A 22,102-nucleotide genomic window follows, 5' to 3' on the forward strand; every position below is an offset into this window, starting at 1 on the left:
TCACTCAGTATCTGATTAAGTTGAAGGTGGCCTGTGTTTGATCAAGATAGAACAAGAGTTGAGTGTTGTATTGGAAAAGTTAACATGGCCAGTAGTATTGAGAGTTCTTCAGATGCCATAATTAGATAGTTTGTCATACAGTACCACATGTAGGAGTGTGTTTTTGAAAATAAGTGCAGGAATGTCTTGGACACAACCCACTGGGATTTCTCTTCACACTGTAGCATTTTGTTACATCACACTGCTGTTTTAAATTTGCCAATTTGGCTTGACACTTTTTTTAGCTGATAATTATTTGGTAGAAAGCCTTTATTATGCCCCAGAAACCACTAATCTCTCAACCCTCAATAAATGTCAAATAGGTAAAATGTGTTTTTGACTTGTTGTTCTGGTAGTGGCTGCCACAAACCCTCCTCATCAACTTTGAGAGTTCCCTAGCAGGATTTGCAGGTTTTGGAATGCAGATGCTATCTGGGTATGGAGTAAAGTTTCATTGGACAAGTAGACTACTCCCTGCCTTTTTTTCCACCCTCAAATCATCCTGATTTGATTGTCACACTGAGACAGTAGACACAGCTGACGGTTGGGGCATCCAGCAAAAAATTAACTCACTGGAATGAGTGTATTTTAGTTTGTGGTGTGGTCACAGTTCTTTGGTCCTGAATAAACAAGTGATTTGCTGGCAGCAGCACCAAGGAGGCAACAACCAAAGCAATATCCAGGGCTAGTCCAAGTTCAGGGTCTAGACTAGCAGAGTTCACAACAAGGTTTAGATGAGAGGCAAGGTCAGAGCACTTCAAGTTCTGGTTTGACACAGGGCACAGAACTGCTACATAGAATGTATCTAGTCCCTTCTCTCCAGAGGTTTCCTTGAGAGGAAAATCTTATGCTTAAGGAGCTTTTACTCCTGAGGAGTCCTTGCCTGCAATCAGACACTTTTCCAGATGGACTAGGCTTCTACCTGGCATTTAAGGCACTGTCTTTCCCTTGGGCTTCAGACTGTTCAGTCTCAGCTTCATCTCAGGGTCCTGGCTTTTTGCCACTGGGTGCAGACTGACCTGGGGCCTGGTGTAAGAACAAGGCCTCCTGGGTCTCCTCTGATGAGGGGATGTTGAGTTGGCATTGCATCTCTATTTTGAATCTCTTTTTGAGAAGTTCATGGATACACTTGTCACAGACCTGAGATGATAATGCTTCATTTGACACACTTTCTTGGTGGCTGTAGTATATCAGGCACTTCACATATTGATTTAAGCCTCTGAGAGAAGAATGTGGTGGGAACAAGTTTTATTTGTGTAACAGCATTTTAAGCTGCATGACTGCATTTCATTCTTTGCATGACTTCATCTAAAATGTTTCTAACAAGTTATCATTCAGTATGTTTTTGTGCAAGCAGCTATTTTTACTTTGGTGTGAAATTGTGTCTGTTGAATTGTTTCATTGAAATGAGTGTTACTCCTTGATTAGTGTTGAGAAATCCACTGAAATATGAGAAAGGATTCCAGTATACTTCAGTTGTGGCTTACTTTGAGGTGTTACATAGTTGATATCAAGCAGCTGCTTAGATGGTCCTTAACAGATTAACAAAACTTTAACCAAGTTCCAAAAGCAGTTTTCACTTCAGGGCTGTAGCCGAAGCAGAATTGGTATTAGAGGCTGCAGCATCATTGCCATTAAAATTGTCACATTTAGTTTTTGAGCTTTTAAAATCATAAGAGCAGTATCCCTTGACGTATTTCCAGTAGCAGAAAGATTTTTGTTTGCACAACGAAATGTCCCTTTCCCCTCCATGCCCCGCCATCTGCTCCAGAGAGTTGCGGGAATCCCCAACATAGATTTTTTTGGGGGGAAGCATGATAATACGTTACGTTGTTCAGCTAAAAGTCCTTTGTAGTAACTAAACTACTTCGCAGGATACTGCCCAAAGCTCCTACTACAGTATACATTGGTGTTTCCAGGACCCTTCATATATGTTCACACCATTAGTGGCATATCTCCATCTGCTTGTTAGAAGCCCCATTTGTAAAATTGCTTGAATGGAACCCCCAGACTGCAGTTTTTCTCCACTGATTGAAAAAGTGAAGATGCTTGAACGCCAGGATGGCACCTGACATCTCTACCATCTGGAGGTGCATGCCTAGGGTTCATTGGATTTGGACTGTTTTTCACATGATAATACCCCATCCTGTATAATTCTGTCAGTTATATTTTATCTACAAAATCAGAATGAATTTCAGGAACCAAAATGCTTGTTCTGTGCAGGAGCAGTCACCATTGAGAAAAAGAGGTGGGAAATAAGCCAGTATCTATATGGTCTGTCCATGGATCAAGTGACTTTTCTTTTTTTAGTTCTCAAAGGTCTTAACCTAGCTCAAGGTTGTCATCTGAACTATCCACATGTTTAACTGAGAATCAATCACAGTCAGTCCATCATTTGAAAAATAAGACTTTAGAGCCGTCTTGCCCCAAAATGGCAACTAGACATTCTGTTTTGGCAACTGCAACCTTCATTTAAGGAGCCATTTGGTGCCTAGCTTATATATCTTGCGTTTCTAACTAATTACATATGTAACCTTTACAATAGCTGTACACAAGACATGGATGTTTAAGCAAAAGCATAAGCATAATTGGTTTAATCTTTCAAAATTTAAATGCTGGGGCCTTCAGTTAACCAGCTACTTGCAGTTCTAGAAGTTGTGGTTGGATAATTGTCAACTTCTTGTATAAATTAGAGGTCACACAAATTTCCAATGAAGAGATTTCTCAGGATTCTTTTTGACAAAGGCCATTGAAATTTCCAGCGAACATATGCACAACAGCCAAGTTGTGTTGCCATGATCAACTTCAGTTAATCTAATTAAATACAATATGTTTTACTTTTTAGTACATCTTTGGGGAATTCAGCCCCGATGAATTTAATCAGTTCTTTGTGACTCCTCGTTGCTCTGTTGAGGTAAGAACTATTTTAAATTTATTTACCTGTACAGTCATACCTCTTGTTATGTTTGCTTCATGATACGTTTTTTCATGTTGCGTCCTGCGGCAACCCGGAAGTACCAGAAAGGGTTACTTCTGGGTTTCGCAACTCACGCATGCGCAGACGCCCAAAATGACGCCATCCACATGCGCAGAAGCGGCGAATCACGACCTACGCAGATGCGGGTTGCGTTCCTTTCTGGTTGGGAACGGGGCTCTGGAACGGATCCTGTTCTCAACCAGAGGTACCACTGTATGTGTGAAATGTTGAAATCTATTGTATGTTGAAAGCATAGAAGAAAGTTTAGTATAGATCAGTGAGTACCCTATAATACTGCCACACGGTTTTGCTTCACTTCAAATTTTGAATGTTGTTACAGTTGTCAATAGTATATCAGCCCACCCCATAAATCCAATGTGTTTATTTTATCAGTCAGCCTGGTAAAAGACTGCTGTGTATGTCAAATTGTAAAGAAGCAACTGTTAATTAAAGGGCACACTAAATGACTAAACAACAACATGCCAACTTAAATGTCAATCATCATTAAGAGAGGAAGGGTGGTTGGTGGTGGGTTCAGATTGTTCCATTCAGTGAAGACATAAGTTATCTTTAGTGAAATCTTCTTTCCCCACCACCAATGTTTGTTTTATTTTCTGTACAGCTTCCACCCTACAATGAAACCATTTCATGTGGCCTTAAGTCCACAGGAGAGCTCCATGATGGTAAGAAGCCATTCCTTCTTCACAACTGTTTCCCCAATCCTTTTGAAGTCCAATGTGTTGCAGGTTCGTTTCTTCTGTTCAGCTTTGGGGGTTTGGGTTAGTTTGCTACTTAAATGTACTAACCCAGTTAAACTTATAGCAATCCATATTTTATGGTTTCTTTAGCTAACAGTAAACCCTCACTCCCAACTGATGGCTTTGGGAAAGTTCTTTTAAAAGAATCCAGTGGTTTTGAGGCCTTGTTGGATCAGTGCTGTTAGTTGTTGATTATTAGGGACTTGTAAATGTTAAAACTTCAGCACTTCTCAATATTGAAATCTGTTTTTCTTTAAGAAAGAGAATGACTTGGACAGGGCTGGAAAAGTAAGCATGACTGATCACTGATCTGTTGAGACATGAATGTATATTGCCTGTACTGAAAGTTTCATTAGATGAAGTTTCTTCCTGGCCACAATTCAGACTTCGTACTGGTTTTAATCTTTACAGGCTAGTCTTATGTATGTTTACTTGGAAGCAAGTGCTACTGGGTTCAATAGGGGTTACTCCCAGAAGAGTGTAAATGAGAGGGCAGCCTTAAATCCCTAAATGTTTTAGTCCCATATAGACCAGCCCAGTTATTAAGATAATCATTAGTGGCCTAGGTGTCACCACCTGCTAAGGGGGTTTGTTTGGGGATGGTACTTCAACTTGGTACCCATTGTTTCCCAAATTTGACATCGTTTAGGGGCCAAATGAAAGTATTATATTTTCCTAGGGTTTCTGCAGTTTTTAACATTGGCCTTCAGCTTCTTTTAAAGAAACTGCTGCTGCTTTGATTACTGATTGTTTTTACTGTATTATGTATGTTAGCCACCTTTAGAGTAGTTATTGAAAATATTTTCACCCTTCATTTCAGAAAAAAGTTGCCATTTTTTGGATGCTGGTATCAGATGTTTATGTTGCTTAGTTGCAGTGACCTTTGAAATTCCTTGTCTTAGAGATGGGACTATGATAGTTTTATAGAATGTGTTTTTATTTTTCTTGGTCAAAGTCACAAAATGCTACTCTTAGTGCCAGCCATGTGAACATCCTATAGAGCCTTGAACATCCTATTGTTGAAAATCTTTTGACATTCCAATCTATGCTGACATAGTATTGGAAAAATAATTAAGCTATTTTCATATTTTCAGTCTGCACAATTTATATTTGATTAGGAATGTTTTTAACATTTGTGATGAAAAGGAATAACTTGAGGTGAAGACAAGTGATTGCAAACCTATCTTGTATCTGCCCCCACTTCCCAAGAAAAAAAGCACCACTTTAATAGAAGTTTATTTTTCTCTCCTAGGGGAAGAGTATCAGAGAATTGAATTTGGTGTTAATGAGGTTATTGAGGCAGATTCATCTGTGCTGAATAACAATGACTACAGTATTTCAAGTACTCTGAATCCTCAGGCACCAGAATTCATTCTTGGTTGTGCACCTTCCCAGAAGACGCCCAGTGATATACTCAACGAAGCCAACTATAACTCCATAGACTGCCAGTTCACTGATTCTTCTCTCGCTTTGGATAGCAGTTCTAATGCTGAAAATGATAGTTTACCTGGGAGCCTTGGGCAAAGGGAACGCAAAAAGAAGAAAAAAAGACCCCCTGGATATTACAGTTACTTGGAAGATGTTAGTGATGGCATTGTTCCTGCCGAGGCTTTGGTAAACGGGCATACAAGTTCATCAGGACTTAATAGCATAAGCACAGAGGATGTAGACCTTACAGGCGATGCGCCATCGGTCACTCCAAGGACTTGTAACAGCCCTGAAAATTCTGTGGACTTCACTAGCGAAGCTGTGTCTGATGATTCGGTTTCTAGTGCTCTAGATGCTACAAGGACTGCAGGGCAGCCTGAAATATGCAGTGTTACTAATTTGGAACAGTCTTGTGTCCCCTCTGAAACTGGGAGGGACAGCCCATTAAGGACAGCTGTTGTACAGCCATATGCTGGTACTGATACTACTGAAAACCTTGGTGTTACAAATGGACAAACACTTGAATCCTCTAGTGAGGGCACAGCTGCCAATGGGGTAGACTTGCATCCTGTGGAAAGCACCGACTCAGACCAAACTAAGCCTGAGGATGCTTTGCCTACTACTGAGGCAACCACCCCTGTTTCAGGAGCCGTTTCTGTTAATCAGCCTGCAAAATCATGGGCAAGCCTCTTTCACAATTCCAAACCTTCTGTTTCCATGCCTATGGCTTATGTTGAGACTAAGTATACCCCTCCTGCCACATCTCCTGTGGTCCCTGAGAAACAGGTTGAAGTCAAAGAGGGGCCTGTTCCAGTTTCTGAGGATCCTGTAGCCATAAGGATTGCAGGTATCATTAATGTGCTTCAAGCTTGAGCTACAAAGAGTGTAGGAAGATTTGAAGGAGTGGAAAGTTTGAGTGAACCTAAATGTCCTAATGCTTTAGTAGCACAATAGTAAGAAAATGATTAACTCTGTGTTAGAGTGACACTTCTTGTTTAGTGTAATGGCTTCTAGCTTTTTGTTAATGTAGTATCTGGTTAAACACACAACTGTGGATTGATGCTTACTTCCTTTTCAGTGTACAAGTAAAAGTGAACTCTTGCTTTGATGTGCACACACACAAAAGGATGTGTTTGTTTAGGCTGGAGCAATTTTGTTCTCTCTTCTAGAGCTAACCTTTCGCTGCTGCTGTGAGAGCCTATGTGTGTGACTCAGTTTGGAAAGTTTTGCCAGCTCAGGACTGAGAGCTTGCTATGTTAGGGGGTCTTTGTTCTTTTTAATAACTCCTTCAGCCCAGGACCTCTTTTGGGAGGACTGAACACTGCTCATTTATTGCTAGGGAATATTGAATACAACTACTCTCCTTCACTCATACATTTATCTGTCTCACCACAAATAAAAACTCACATTTTACTGGCCCATGGCAGCCTTTGAGCCACCAGACTAACACTGACTCTGAATGTATAAGCAGTCTTAACGGTGGCCACTAGGACTTAGGCTGTGATCTGTGCTGTGAGCACCACATACTTTGTAATATCTGATACATAGCCAGAATATGCAAGCACACGTAGCTTGACATTCTGCTCATTGTACACAATGTGAAAGTATTCTTTAAAACTGACAAATACCCTGTAACATGATAACGGGGCACAGAATGGTGCTGAAAGTTGCTGATTCTTCAGAAACATATAACTTTATCATCTGCATGCATTCAAGGCACAAGCGACCACTGACATGTGTGCCGTTTTCAACCCCAGAAGGGGGTGGAGTGGGGCTGTGGGGCTACGCGCAGTGCCGTGGAATGGCACACAAATGGGGAGTTGCCTGAAATCAGAGTTGCATCCCCATAGGCAACTAGATTGCATGAAGAGTTAACTTGTGCTGCAGACAGAACTTTTTTATATATAATACAGAAAAATAATACTCTTAACTACAGAAAGGCTTGTATAACTTCTTGGTCTTGATATAATTTCTTTATATTCCTTTATTTCTAAATATATATTTTTTTCTTTACTAGCAAGCCATTTTCTGCATGTCTAATCCCCCAGAGTGGTAGTTCTTGTCACATTTGATTTCAAGTCTAGGTTTATTAATCTCTTTGACCTAAATTTCAATAGAAACATTCAAAAGTGTAAATGCATGCACCATTGTTGGATGGTGTGCTTATAATGATTTACTTCATACAAGTTGGCAATATGTTCATTTTTAAAAGATCACCAGTGTTTATTTGGTTTGACTTTTTAAAAAAAACAATCACTAGTGTTTATTTGACTTTTCATTAAATAGTAGTAACCTCATCAGTAGCATTATTCTACCTGGGTTATTAGAACCTTTGGTGGTGGTGGGAACAAGACATATCTATATATAATGGCAATAAAAGTGTAATATGTGGCATTAAAAAAATTATAAGCTTGTTGGGGTGGCTCCATTCTATTTAGTCATTGGTGTTTGTATCTGCAAAGAAAAAGTATCTTGCAAGAAATAACTTGTTTCTGTAGCAGAGCATTTTATTAAGAGTTCCTGTTGCTAGTGTTGATTACATAAACAGGGTTGGTTGCATGTCAATCAGGATCTAGCTCTTAGAACTTTATGCTGCCATGTAAGCCCAGCCCTGCTTAAGTTCCTAATGCAGATGAGGTCAAGCACTTCAGAACAGGCTTAGAGTAATACTGTCTACTGCTTCATTTTACACCCTGGTCTTCTCTTGTAATGCACTTAATGCTTGTTGCTGTAACAGCAAATGAGATGTTTTTGCACATCCCTTGATTGTGTATGAGATTAGAATTCAAAAATGGATGTTGCAAGAAGCTTTATACAGAGTATAACTAAGCAAGCATTGGAACTGTAAGAGTAACTCTTAAGCGGGGAAATCAGAACTGTTGTACAGGTGACACAAGTCATTAGTGGACAACTGATGGTACATGCATGTTGGAGTGGTTCCAGGTGAAGTTTTATACCTGTACTTTGCCTCACCTTGCCTGCAAATCTATGGGAGGATAAATACTGGTAAGCATGATAAGACATAACCAAAAGTCTTGCAACAAGAAAACAATGTTTGTAAATTCATTTCATTGGCCACAAGGGGATGCTAAAATACTGTTTTGATTTTCCTCCACTACATGTGTAATAGGCAGTATATTTGTTCAGTTGGAAGTGGATTTGCTGACATTTTTGGATGTGTTCTTCATTTAACAGAATTACTGGAAAATGTAAAACTAATACATAAACCAGTATCTTTGCAACCACGAGGGCTGATCAATAAAGGAAACTGGTGTTATATCAACGCTGTATCCTTGCACTGGAAAAATATTACCTGAGTTAATTAACTGCTTGTGTTTCTCATACTGAAAACAAAATAGATCCTGTTATCAGACTTTAAATTTAAAGGTTCAAAATGGGAATGGGGTATATTTCAAATTAGCAGTATCATTATGACTGCTGAATGGCTTCCTTGTGCCATAAAGTATTTTAAGTTCATTTTTGTTCTCTCTTTTTGCACAAAGACGTGGGTGTGTTAAATGCTGTCTTTATTAACTGACTCCTTAATGCAGTTCTATAGACACTGCAAGCTTTGGTTGCTTGCCCTCCTATGTATCACCTAATGAAGTCCATTCCAATGTATTCGAAATCACAACGGCCGTGTACTTCAACACCAATGATAGATAGTTTGTAAGTAAATTGCAAGACGATCACAATGTTTGAATTAGAATTGTAAGTCAGTAGACATTCTTATCTTCTTTTTTTAAAAAAATACTAATTAAAGGTTGGAAACATTCAGTGATACTAGGTATTTGGTAGCTTAATTGTCCCTTCACAGAGCAGTACAAGGATAATATTTGGAGCAAACCTAAATTAATCTCTAATTGCCATATTGTTTGATTTTCAAATTATGCTGCCATAGTTACAACTCCCTCTCCTCCCCATTCTGTGATTTGGGAATATTTCAATTTATCAAAGTTAAAATACACACCCATTTCTAAACCAAAGCCCTGAGCTTTGGAGAATCTCCCATTTAATGGCTGAGTTTGGACTACCTTTCCTGATTTCATAAATCAGATCCTGGTTCGCTATTCTAGTTAAGCCAGATTTCTCCAGTTAGGTATAACAGGGAGCTTTGGTTTAAACTGAAGCCAGCACATAAAGGGAAGCAAGGGCCAAGGATGGAGCATGTGGCCCCCTGTGTGCATTCCCAGCTTCATAAACTGTGGGAAAGATTGTCCGAACCTAGCCAGTGGATTGCATTCAGAAACATTTCAACATTGCCATTGTGAATTGGGGCTCCATCTCCTTCAGCTAACGTGAGTCAACTTTCCCAATCGTGGCTCTCCCTCCAGACGTTTTGGATTATAACTACCACCAGATGGGAGTTGTGGAAAACATCTGGATGGTGCCAGGTTGAGAAACGCCACTCCAAGTAGTGTGTATGCTTAGTTCACCTACCACATGGAACAAAAACTTGTCCATCTCCGCGCTAGAGATAAAAATATTGAAATAGTTGCTTTTAGTGCATCAGCTGAGGAAGAGGACCGGTAAAATAAATGTATGTTGACACTCAAATGAGATGAATAGAGGTAAATTACCCATTTTTATCTTGAAACAAACAAGTTAATAATTTTATCTTATGTGAGCCTTTCCAGTATTAGACTTGATCAGATGTTTGTGGCTAGTTGTATCTAGTAACATTTGTTGTCTCTGTAGCTAACACCGATTTCCTTTTGTTCTACTTCAGTGTCCGCCTAATGAATGAGTTTACAAATATGCCAGTCCCGCCTAAGGCAAAACAAGGTGGGTAGAAAATAATCACCTGCTAACTGTCTGGTGACATATTGGTAGAGTGGAGGAGTTCAGTGCTGTCTTTGTATGATACAGCTGAGGTTCTTACATTTCTGCAGTACAAATTGGCTTTCACCAAGAGGCTTGTGTGATGTCAGGTAAAAAGAACCTTTCTGTTTAAAAGGCATACAACATTTTTGCAGCATCTTTTTTTCAGCTCTTAGGACCTTACATAAAATATGATCTTGTTTCAGGAAGAGAGTGTTCCTTCTGTACTCTTAAGATTGGTTTGTTTTTAAGGTGGCAACAAACCTCTTGCATCAGTTTTGGAGGTGTTGGGAAACTGGCTGTATTCAGACACAATCCTTAGGTTTGATGTATCAGCACAAATAAATTGTATTTCATGGTTGCATGAAGTCAATTGCTGTCATTCTCTCCATGCAGATCCAGTGCCTCAGTTTCTTTTGTATAGCTCTCTTAATCTTTGCATCACTGACCTGTAGGTTTTTTACCTAAATTCAGTTCTCGGTAATTTGATGGTGTAAGTAGCCACCTATGAGAACTTTAGTAGTTGCCTTGCCTGCTTTTCAGTGTTGTGTGATTGTGGTTAAGCCACAGACAAACCTCCACAGCATAGTGTTGCTAAAAGAACAGGGGCAGTGATTACTTCATTATTTGTTGAAAATGTAGCATTGAATCTGTCCCACCTTGTACTTGAAATTCTGGCCTTTTGTAACAGTTAAGTTGTTGATCTTTGTCAAATTGCTCTGTCTTTCCCCTTTTTGTTTTGGCAGCTTTAGGTGACAAAATTGCAAGAGACATCAGGCCTGGAGCTGCCTTTGAACCTACATACATTTATAGATTGCTGACAGTTATCAAGTCAAGTCTGTCGGAAAAGGTGAGATTAGATCTTTTGAGCTGTTTCTTACCCTGTATTATGTAAGCAGCTGTAGAAAAATAGTGTTTGCAGGTCCATTTTATTACGGCCCTAATAGGTTTAATTTCATTCTTCAGCAGTGGTGGCTTATCCTTGGTTGCATCTGGAACACCCAAATAGTGCCAGACATGCTAAGGGAGCCAGAGTTAAAAGAATAGTAGGCTTGTTTAAAAAAATGAGTTATATGTGTTGGGTGTCAATATAAAATGTGAGATAATGATAACTTGTGGTAAGAATACTGAAGGCGTGGTACCAGCTTCCTCTTCAAACCTTGAGGCCTAAAGAATTAGTCTTCACATGCAGTTCTAGTATTTATATGCTGTGTTTACATTCAAATGCAGACATATTGTATGGATGTTTCCATAACTCTGGAATCAAGAGTACAAAGGAGACCCAAGGATATAACACAAAATTTGTAGTTAAGGTTTTATCCAAAGCTAGGATTAGCAAACCCAATGTTTCCTTCATTCAGCTTCCAAATGTGCCAGAATAAATGCTTCATTGATGAGTGGTACTTTTTATCAAAATCAGTTGCATTCAGACATCTTGTCATTTGAAGTGAGAGCTATTGAAAGGAAGTTCCTTGGACTGATGAAAAACCATGTCAGAGTACTTTTTTCTATGCATAAGTTCTTGCACCAAATTCTCAAACTTTAAACTCTCCCGAGTTTTAAAAAACAGTTTGGAGTACAGTGGGGAGTAATACTGCTTTGTAAACTTAATTTAACTTCAGTGCACTGAGTAATGTACTTGTGCCTTTGGATCACTCCCAAGAACCTGAATAGGAAAGTGTTGGAGAATGAGTGGCTATACTAAAACACCTTTTTCTTCAGGGCAGACAAGAAGATGCTGAAGAGTATCTGGGATTTATTCTAAATGGCCTACATGAGGAAATGCTGATTCTGAAGAAGTTGCTATCTCCTCACAATGAAAGTAAGTTTTTCTTAAATGCTAATTAATATGTATATTTATATATAGCATATTTGTATATGGACTGTGTGCAGACATAATGCTTATTTATGGTTTGTTTTCTTCAACTATGCCATGAAGTATGTAAACATAGTTAATGATTTGACCTTAAGCCATTTTGTGAATCAATAGTTTGAAGTAGGTTTGCAAACCGTGGTTTACATTAACTGTAATTAACCATTACATCTGCATTGCAAACCAAAGCTAAAACAGTTTTCTCACTTCTCCAGCCACTGTGTCCAAAGTTGCCAAGTGGTTCTCACTGATGTCTCCCTACTTTCCCTTCCTCTCCCCCAATCTTTGAGTTAGACGGTAGTTTCTCTCTGAGACTTCTGGGTTAAAGAAACAAACTATGGTGTGCCCTAAACATTCTTAAGTCTTACGCCTGCACTGTGCTATAGTTTTATGTTTTGAAAGAACGGAGGTAGAACTACTCATACAACTGCAATAGTTGCCTGAACAGGTAGAGGAATGATACTTGCTTTTAATGATAAAGTTTGCATAAAGCAGTGTTTCCTTCTAGACAGAAATTATCTACTCTTGAGTATCACTTACCATATAATAATATATATATATCCAGGAACAGAAAACATACATTTCCTTCTCCCTCCAGAACTTGCCGTTTCCAATGGTCCGGAGACCCAGCCTGTAAATGAAGAGGAAGAACAGGAGGAGCAAGGCGAAGGAAGTGAGGATGAATGGGAGCAGGTTGGACCACGCAACAAATCCTCTGTCACTCGGCAAGCAGATTTTGTCCAGACACCAATTACAGATATATTTGGTGGTCACATAAGGTACAATAAATTGTAATTAGTGTTAATAGAATGTCAGGATCATGTTTATGGGTGAGGGGAAATAGACAAAATCAGTGTATGCCACCATAAGTACAGTCGAACCTCTACTTACCACCACCTCTTCTTACGGTCATTCCAAGTCACGACCGCGGCAAACCCGGAAGTAACCGGCAGGTTTGCTGCTGTTTGCGCATGTGCAGAAGCGGCCATCACCGTTCGCACATGCGCAGAAGCATGCCGTCTCCGCCTGTCCACAATGGCGCCTCTCCCAGCGCCCCTTTTCGACCACCAGACGGACCTCCAGAACGGATTTTGGTCACAATAGAGGTTCCACTGTAGAAGCTTAGTGTTCATAAATATAAAATGTGTTGTGCATTAAGGTACACCCCAAAAGTTGATATAGAGAGATTCCTATAAGCTGGTGCTGCCCCAAAGAACGTACCTTCATTTCCATTCCTTGGTGACAGGAACTCGGAAGAGCCAGCCCTACATATTTCTGAGACGGCTTCTTTGTATGTTTAATCTGGTAACAATTATTAATGGCGAGCACATCGTCCTCTGTTGACATCCAAAGGAAGCAAGATGAAACTGAGGGATTCCTGTTTTCTTCTTTTTGCTGAATGGGAGAACCACAAATCTCTAATCCCACATGTGTAGTCTGCTTTCTGCCACGCCTGTCCTACTCACTATACAAAGTAGGTCACCGCAGAAACAAGATCCCACGTTAGGATGTTGGAAAGCTTTCTCTTGTGAGGCCAGCAGCGGAGATAGGAATGGTCTAATAGTAGTCTACCAAACATAAGCTCTAGAAATAGTTGTATTTTCCATCCCACACAAAAATGTAGATTAGTACTTCCTCCCCCATCGTGTTTTTGGCTCTTCATTGCCTTCATGAGTACCTTGTTTCTTGCAAGGAAATAATAAGAATGCATTAAAATCCAAATCTGCATATATCTGAACTTTTCATGCCAAAATGTACTTATAATTATCATGCTTCACTCATGTATGTGCCTTTGTGTGGACTTTGCCCTTAAGAGCAGTAGTTGAAAAGTGCTGTGCTGTGGTGGATTTTTAGTATAGAAAAAAGAACTAAAAATTGTGGCAGGGGACACGAGAGAGGTTTATAAATTACGTTTGGTCTCAAGAAAGTAATTAATTGGCAGTAGATTTAGAGTGGTTAGAATGAAGTACTTCATCCAGGTTCCAGAATTCATTGGCACAAGATGTGGCGATGGCCACTAGTTTAATGGCTTTAGAGGAGGATTACACAAGCTCATGGAGAAAATACCTGTCAATGACTCCTATAGTCAGGATCGCTTTGTTGAATTTTGGTGTTCACTAAACACCTGTTTCTGGTAGGACGTGGAGCGCAGCCCCCCACCCCAGTGAATTCAATGACCAGGCAGAATTACTTTGAATTGGGCTTGAAAATTAAAAACTCAGCACATAATAGCATGGATGTAATATGCTCCAATAAATGTGGCTGCAGCTCTCTGCAATAGCTGTAGTTTCTGAACATGTTTCAGAGGCAACTCCACAAATTCAGGTGCATTTTTTTATTTTCAGAAAAAAACCTGCATGGTAGCAATTTCAGAAAGTCAAGATAATTTTCATCATTGCATAATTGCTGGTATTGCTAGAACATGCTTATGTTTTGTTTTTAAAAGAACTGAAAGAAAACATTTAGAAGTTGTGGATGCACTAATAGAGATAAGACAGCCAGAGAGAGAGATTGATAGAGATTTTGCATTCTTCTGTTAGTCCATAATGTATAAGCTAGAAAAACTTGGTTGCTGTGGTGGACGTTGATGTGTTGGTCAGTCTTGATAGTTTCAGGGTGGATATAGTGAAAATATATATTGATGGGAAAGAGTTATAAGGTTGTATGTAGTTAATTTTCTTTTTGTTTAAGAAATTAATGAAACTACTTCATCTTTCTAAGACGGTATTGTGATGGTGATTCTTCATTGCTCTTACTTGATAAGCTAGCTTAGTTAATAAAGTTATTTCCCAAATTATTTTAGCCAGTATATTAAGGTGAATGGTTTGTTTGTTTTCTGTAATCAAGCCATGTAGATCTTTGCACAGGTCAGAAGAATTCTGAGTAGCTATTGGCCATTATTCCAGACTTCTGATTTAAATTCCCAGGATAAAGGGAAACTATAATCGTTGAATATCTATAGCTGGTATAAATTTGTAGCTGGATATACCCTCAGTTAAACAAATAAAATTTTGAGGCCAGTCTTTATTCCTGGTGGGCAGCAGTGTAAAGAAAGAATGAGAGTGTGCCATGCTCCTGGACTCTTCACCAAACATTGCAGTTTTATTGGTGTTTTTGTGTGTTGTGGAAAAATACCGCTGCAAAATGCTAACCTGAAATATTATCTGGATTAAGTGTGGTCTCATTCTGACTTGAAGAAGCCTCTGAATAAACAGCATGTTAGTTCTTGATGAGAAAGGTATCCCAAACGTGGCTCTCATGTAATGGGTGGGGCAAGTTGTCTCTTACAAACATCAACCTTGCCATTATGAGGGCTTCACATCGTCCAAGAAAGACCTTATTCTTTCCTTAAAATAAAGATGCTACTGTATAAAGAGGTGAGTGGGTGCCAGTATTAAAGAGAACCTGGGGTTATGTGTGAACCAAAGTAACAATTTTATTTAGCTTTTCACATTCAGTATTCATGAATAAGCTTAAGCAAGTTGAATACAATTGTTTTAAGAATCTGGATGTGTTGGTATCTTTCAGTGGGCTGTAAATTTGAAAAATAATTGGACATGAGAAAGGAAGTCCTGTATGTGGCTATTTCCCATTCAATCCTAATAATGCTTTTAAAGAAGAGGAGGAGAAAGGAAAGGATTGTGCTTAAGCTAGGAGGATGGGTCAGTAACTGAAAGAAGTACTATTCTTTCCTCCCCATCCCTTGCAGGGGATGCATCTTTAAACTGTATTTCATTTCTGCATAAAACCTGACGTATTCAATTTCTGGATACTGAATCTGGTCATTACTTTAACCATATGTCTTTATATCTGTCAAAATCTGGCAGGACTTTGTAACACAAGAGCCTCATTTTAAGCCTGCCTACTGAGTTTGGCCATGAGACATTTTTATATGGGTTTCAGGGAGATATATGTGAAGGTATGTGTTGGCAGTCTCGCCATCAGTCATTCCAGAATTAATTTTTGAACAGTTTTCACAAGTGCAACTTCTAACTCGTTTCTTTAGATCTGTGGTTTACCAACAAAGTTCGAAGGAGTCTGCCACTCTGCAGCCATTTTTTACTCTACAGTTGGATATCCAGTCTGATAAGATACGCACAGTTCAAGATGCTCTGGAAAGCTTGGTGGCAAGAGAGTCTGTTCAGGGTTATACCACAAAAACCAAGCAGGAGGTAAGTTATTTAATGGCTGGGTAATGATGATGATGATGATGATGATGATTATGATGATGATGATTATTATTATTATTTATACCCCGCTCATCTGGCTGGGCCTCCCCAGCCACTCTGGGCGGCTTCCATAGAAACCAAAAATACAGTAAAATATCACACGTTAAAAACTTCCCTGAACAGGGCTGCCTTAAGATGTCTTCTGAATGTCAGGTAGTTGTTTATCGCTTTGACATCTGCTGGAAGGGCGTTCCACAGGGCGGGCGCCACTACCGAGTGGTACACTTTTGAAGTCAAACATTACCATTAATCATTATGTGGGTGTTTAATATTGTCTGTGTTGACTGACAGCAATTCTCAAAGATTTCAGGAAGAAGTCCTTAATCCTGTTACCTGACATCCTTTCAACTGGTAATGCTAGGTACTGGACCTGGGACCCTGTGCAGTCAAGACACATTCTGTCCCATTGAGCACATTCATAAGACAAGTGCAAAATGTGTTATGCATCCATAAAGCCTAGAGTCTCACATCTGTGGCTGATTGAACACAGCCATATCGGGACAAACTAATGGGGCAGCAGAAAAGAACCAGGAACCAGACAACAACTCCAGTCTACTTTGTGCTTCTTCCCTTTTATATGTTAGCTGGGTTGTTTGTGACTGGTCTTTATTATGTCTGTGTAGCATAAATATTGCTATGCTGCTTCATTTTAAAAGCTTATTCAGTGAACCGCTTTTTGCAACCAAAGTGATTTTCCCCCAGTCTGTTCCTAATGAGAGTCTTGTGGAATTTAGTGCTCTAGAATGACCTAGTGCTTAGCTCATTTATGTAATTAATTTGCATACTTTCTCAATTTATGTTGCATTCCAAAGAACCCCAAGCAATGTACAAAACAGAAATAAAAGAGACTATTAATAATTGAATATAAACCTGTGAATTTTGGAACAATGCAATGTAATTTTAACAGTGACCATGCCAAGATTACTTTTCTGGGAAGGCCTGTTGGAATTAAAATGTCTTCAGTAGATGCTGAAATCACAAATATTATTGTATTAAAATGGTTTCTTTTACATTTTTTTGTGATGTCAAGCCATGCAGATGAGTAAAAATGCAGTGCTTTTGTCCTGATTTTTTCAATGGTTAATAGAACGATGTGCCTAGTTGTATTTTTCCACTGCTGTGCTCTCATCATAGAGGTAGATAGAATCAGAGATGGGTTATTTAACTAGCCTTAATGTAGGAAGCACACACCATCTTTGTAAACAGAGTGGTTCTCTACAAGAAAGAAAAGAGTGGGCTTTACCACAGTGCTTAGGCATTGGGAGGAGAGGGCAACAACCTGAAAAAAGGGTGAGAAGCATGTTACCCTGAAATTATGTGTAGGCAAACGCAGCCCGTCTGGATTTTATGTCTGACATGATGTGTGGGAGTGAAAGTGGCAGAACATCTCTTTGGTTGTCTGAGAGACCTCCTTGTATGGGAGGAAAACTTGCAGTGCAAACTTCTCAGGGCTTGCCACACGAATTTTGTTTGGCCAGCCACTCACTTCTTGGTTTTGGTACATATATGGTTTTAGTCTCCTCTTTACTTGACAACCCAAATGTTCAATTATGGCTTCTAGAAGAAATGGGTGTTCACTTGAGGTGCTAGTCTGGTCTGGTTTATATTTTAGTGTCTAGTCTGGGAAGAGTGCAAACATCTCGTATTGCATTTTTAAAAAAATAGTTTTCTCTAACATATTTATGAACAAAATCTCCTTTTGCACTTTGCACCAGTCATTAACAAAAGCTGATTAAATATGTGATCATTAGCTCATAGGAGTAGTGTGCAGAACTGGAGTCGAAGAGCTGAACTGAAAATAAATTTTGAACCAAAATTTGCCCACCAAGTGCTTTCTGTAGTGAAAGCCCTCATGCCTATGAAAGTAGATATATATAGGCAGGTGACTTTAAATGTTGTAAATAGCCAGAAACATTATTCTGCCCTCTTTGGGGTGGAAATCCCTCATCTGTTAGTCTGGCAGTGCCTAAAAATGGAAGGAAGAGGTGTTTGTGTGTGTATTAAACTGATTTCAGCAATTTCCACTTCTGATTCTGAGGAAATAAGCTTAATTAGTGACTAGAGATTTGAGGTCCAACTAAAATTCTGCTTTCACCATGCTAGGTGGAGATCAGTCGAAGAGTGACACTTGAAGAACTCCCGCCAGTCCTTGTCCTACACCTCAAACGATTTGTCTATGAGAAAACGGGGGGGTGCCAGAAGCTCATAAAAAATATTGAATATCCTGTTGACCTGGAAATAAGTAAAGGTAAATCTTCTGAACAAAGCATCTGGGTTTTTTGTTTGTTTTACAGAAAGAGATTGCTGTTGTTTATGCTTTTGGGGTGGGGGGCGGGCCTGTTTAGGCATTTCAGAATCAGTGTATATCTTCAGGACTGGTTAAGCAGCCCAGATTGAGCTGAGTTTAACGCCAAATATCATCTCCAGTGTCATTTTCAGTATATTTCTTTATCTTAAAAAGCTTGCTGTACATTAGTTCCACAGTCTTCATAAATCAGCACATGACTATTTCTTCCTCAGAATTTAATCACCAAAATCTTGCAGCACTTGGGTGGACTTCAGTGTAGTGCTAAGGTTCCATCAGCTTAAGAATTCTTGCTTGTGCAATTGAATGTTTTGCTCCCTCAGTCCGTTCAGGATGTTTCTCCAGCCCCCTGGGACAGATTTGGGGAGGATGTGGGGCACATGGAGCTGGAGGGGTGGCATCCTGTTAGGCAAGCAGAAATCCTTGTGCTGACAGGACATGGTACCAGAATACTGCTGTTTCTCTCAAACTGATGCTATTTTAACAATTTTGCTATCTTTTTCTCTCATTCCAAGGTTTGGAATGCTTTGATTTAACTCCTTGAAATAACAATCTCTGAAGTTACTTAATCTCACATCCTAATGTATAAACATTTCTTTTTAAAAAATAAAATAAACACCTAAAAATAAAGATCTTCGCACCAATGTGCTATAAAACATATTGCTTGCCATTTACTCTTGTGTGTCATACCCAAATCTTGGCCAGATATCCGACAAAAGGAAGCCCTCATATTGGCAAAGATCAGTGAGAAGCTTATATCTCCTCAGGGAGGATGGCCATACATCCTGAGCCGGTCGCAGTGGAATAGAAGAGCTATTGTTGACAGGCTCAGCTTTCAGTAGTTCTTTTGTTCCTTGCAGTGGGTGCATGCTCTTTGGTTCGTTAAATGTGGGTAAAAGAGAGGCGGAAGTAATCCTATAATACTAAAGACAGTGATTCACTTGAAATTCTGTTTGCTTTTTCAGAGCTGCTGTCTCCGGGGGTCAAAAGTAAGATATTTAAAGGCCAAAGAACCTACCGGCTCTTTGCAGGTATGTGCTCATTTATCTCAAATGTAATTAATTTTGTCACAAGGGCTCTTGCTGTTTTAAAATATTGGCAGTACTCTCAGATCAAGCATATGCACTGCTAAAAGTAATTCTTTTTTTTAAAAGTTCCCTGTTGTGTGCCTTAATCCAAGAATGCCAGTTCAACAAAGATGATTTTCTGCAACCACTCCATATTACTCAAATTAAGAAAGTTATTCAGAGTTGCTTCACATTACAGTGGTACCTCAGGTTAAGTACTTAATCCGTTTTGGAGGTCCGTTCTTAACCTGAAACTGTTCTTAACCTGAAGCACCGCTTTAGCTAATGGGGCCTCCCGCTGCTGTAGCGCCGCTGGAGCACGATTTCTGTTCTCATCCTGAAGCAAAATTCTTAACCCGAGGTAATATTCCTGGGTTAGCGGAGTCTGTAACCTGAAGCGTATGTAACCTGAGGTACCACTGTACTCGGACCTGTCAGTTGATGGCAGCCAAATGTGCAGTCAACCTTGTGGAATTTAGTACTTGAGTCAGTACTGACTGTGATTGCGACTGTGGATTGAGAGATAGTCGCTCGCAAAGTATTGAAACTGGGGAGGGAAGTAACCTGCTGCTTTCAAAAAGCTTGCATTTAGTTGTTGGTTGTTTTGCTGCACAATTTTAGTGATTGCAGAAATTCAGCAAACAAACCAATCTCTCCCAAGCAGTCTAAACTAAAAGAGTCAGAGTTTTATCTCTCCCCCATTTTTAATATTCTCCAAAATTACTGAATGAATTTCAGGTGACCCCTGTTTTCTCAAGCCCTCTGGCAGGTAAGTTAGGGAGAGATATGGAGTTTTCTTACACTTGAGTTGAGGTTTGAAGAGCATAAAAAAAATCAGTATCTCCCACTATTTCTGACATTTTGTGCTAGCCCAATTGAGGGCACTCCTTGCTTCTTCCTTAAGCCTCTTTCTCATGCCCAAGGGTTCTGGTCTTTGTGTGGCAAGGTGTAATCATCTGGCTAATAAAGCAAACTGATATTTGTGGAACTCCATCCCTCCACATAAGTTGACAAATATTTGGACAAGCCAGCATCCATTGAAACTTGTTAATGTTGCTTCCTTCCCTGTTGTCTTATTAGTTGTTTGGTTTTGTTTTTTTGACAGTTGTCTACCATCACGGAAACAGTGCAACTGGTGGACATTACACTACAGACGTCTTCCAGATTGGTCTCAATGGCTGGTTGCGCATAGATGACCAGGCTGTCAAAGTGATTAATCAGTACCAGGTGGTGAAGCCGTCTGCTGAGCGCACAGCCTACCTCCTGTACTACCGCCGAGTTGACCTGCTTTGAAAACTCCCTGTTTTTTCTGCTGTGTTTGCCAGATTACCTGCTTTCTAGAATGCCAACTCTCTCTAACCCTTATTTCTCTTCCTCCCCTCAATGAATTCTTTTCCTTCTCTCTTCCTTCCCCTTGCAACTATGGGATAGAGTGAAAGAGAAGACTACCTTTTTGAGGTTTGTGAACAGCCTAGTTGGTGTTGGCTTATTGACTTTGCTGAATGAAGTCATTAGGGTTTGAAAGACTCAGTCTCACGAATCACACACAAAGTATTTCTTCTTTTTTTGCGCTAATGCTGAATCCTAAGAGATTATTAAAACGGGGGATTTGCAACTGATTCCCACTTTCTAATTGCATAGTAGAAGCAGCCCTGCACCAGCAACAGAACTTGTAGATTTCTGTGAAAATGTTTTATCTTTACTTAAATAAAAAAACTAAAAAAAAAATCCTCTCTAATCCTCCCCCACTAGTTTTTTGATAAATGGTAAAAATGAGCCAGTGTCTATCAAGGAAAAAATGGTCCTCCTTTAAAAGAAAATACTCTACAAAAAAAGTATAATATACAGAGTTGCCGGTTCCTGATAGGGAAAAATACACATTTTAATAATTGTGCGATGAGAAACTGCTTAAGTACACATTGCAGATCAAAATACTTTTGAGTTAAAATGTTAGTCTATATAGATGGGTGATTGTAACTTTATTGCTATTAAGAGATTTCAAAACTGCATTTATGCTTCTGTGTACATGGGATTTTAAAACAAAAAATGGGCAAAATAATGAAAGTTGATATTTTTTTCAGTCTGCTTTGTTTAATTTTGCTGTCCGCTCTCCTATAATGTTGAGTTCCTAAGTGTACACAGTCTAGTGATATCTAGGAGTATAAAGTTGTCGCCCATCAATAAAAAAAAGTCACAAAGTTGATTTAAAGCTCTTGAGAGTGTTCTTTGACCACGGGGCTCAGCTGAAAGCAACAGAGACATTCAAATGAACAGGAAAATCTGCGAAGCCAAGTCTCCTGGTGGGGTGCCAAAGACAAAACTGAGAAATACCAGTTTTGTACTTCTTGACCGGCTTCACTTTCATCTCCAATCAAATGGCTTTAAAAGGACATTAGACAAATCAATTTGGTGTAGTTCTGTCAATGGCTATTAGACCCAGTAAACTAAATGGATGTTCAAAAGCTGTATGCCTGGGGGGTAGTTTGGGGAGGGTTGCCTTTGGGGCATCTGTGAAACATCTGGATAGGATGCTAGACTAGATCAACCTTTGGTCTGATCCAGCAGGGCTCAGACCAGTTGTCTAAAGTTTCCCAATCCAAGCTTG

General features: G+C 39.5%; 1 protein-coding gene across 2 annotated transcripts in view; it reads left to right on the forward strand.

The window, feature by feature from the left end:
• USP10 (ubiquitin specific peptidase 10) overlaps window positions 1–21,700 on the forward strand; it is a 32,872-nt gene extending 11,172 nt beyond the window's left edge. Inside the window, exons 2-14 of one of the 2 annotated variants that reach the window (XM_083514055.1) lie at window positions 2,885–2,953; window positions 3,639–3,762; window positions 5,027–6,049; window positions 8,398–8,489; window positions 8,762–8,871; window positions 9,932–9,987; window positions 10,770–10,873; window positions 11,746–11,845; window positions 12,495–12,675; window positions 15,903–16,068; window positions 18,229–18,373; window positions 19,396–19,461; window positions 20,603–21,700. In XM_083514055.1, coding sequence (XP_083370181.1) covers window positions 2,885–2,953; window positions 3,639–3,762; window positions 5,027–6,049; window positions 8,398–8,489; window positions 8,762–8,871; window positions 9,932–9,987; window positions 10,770–10,873; window positions 11,746–11,845; window positions 12,495–12,675; window positions 15,903–16,068; window positions 18,229–18,373; window positions 19,396–19,461; window positions 20,603–20,790 — 2,424 coding nt within the window. In that variant the 3' untranslated portion in view covers window positions 20,791–21,700. The remainder of the gene's footprint in view (window positions 1–2,884; window positions 2,954–3,638; window positions 3,763–5,026; window positions 6,050–8,397; window positions 8,490–8,761; window positions 8,872–9,931; window positions 9,988–10,769; window positions 10,874–11,745; window positions 11,846–12,494; window positions 12,676–15,902; window positions 16,069–18,228; window positions 18,374–19,395; window positions 19,462–20,602) is intronic. The other variant, XM_083514056.1, reaches the window with a different exon arrangement.
• The last annotated feature ends 402 nt before the right edge of the window (window positions 21,701–22,102 follow it).

This window comes from Podarcis liolepis (assembly GCF_965112155.1).
Source record: "Podarcis liolepis genome assembly, chromosome: 7".
In the NCBI taxonomy this organism is placed as follows: domain Eukaryota; kingdom Metazoa; phylum Chordata; class Lepidosauria; order Squamata; family Lacertidae; genus Podarcis; species Podarcis liolepis.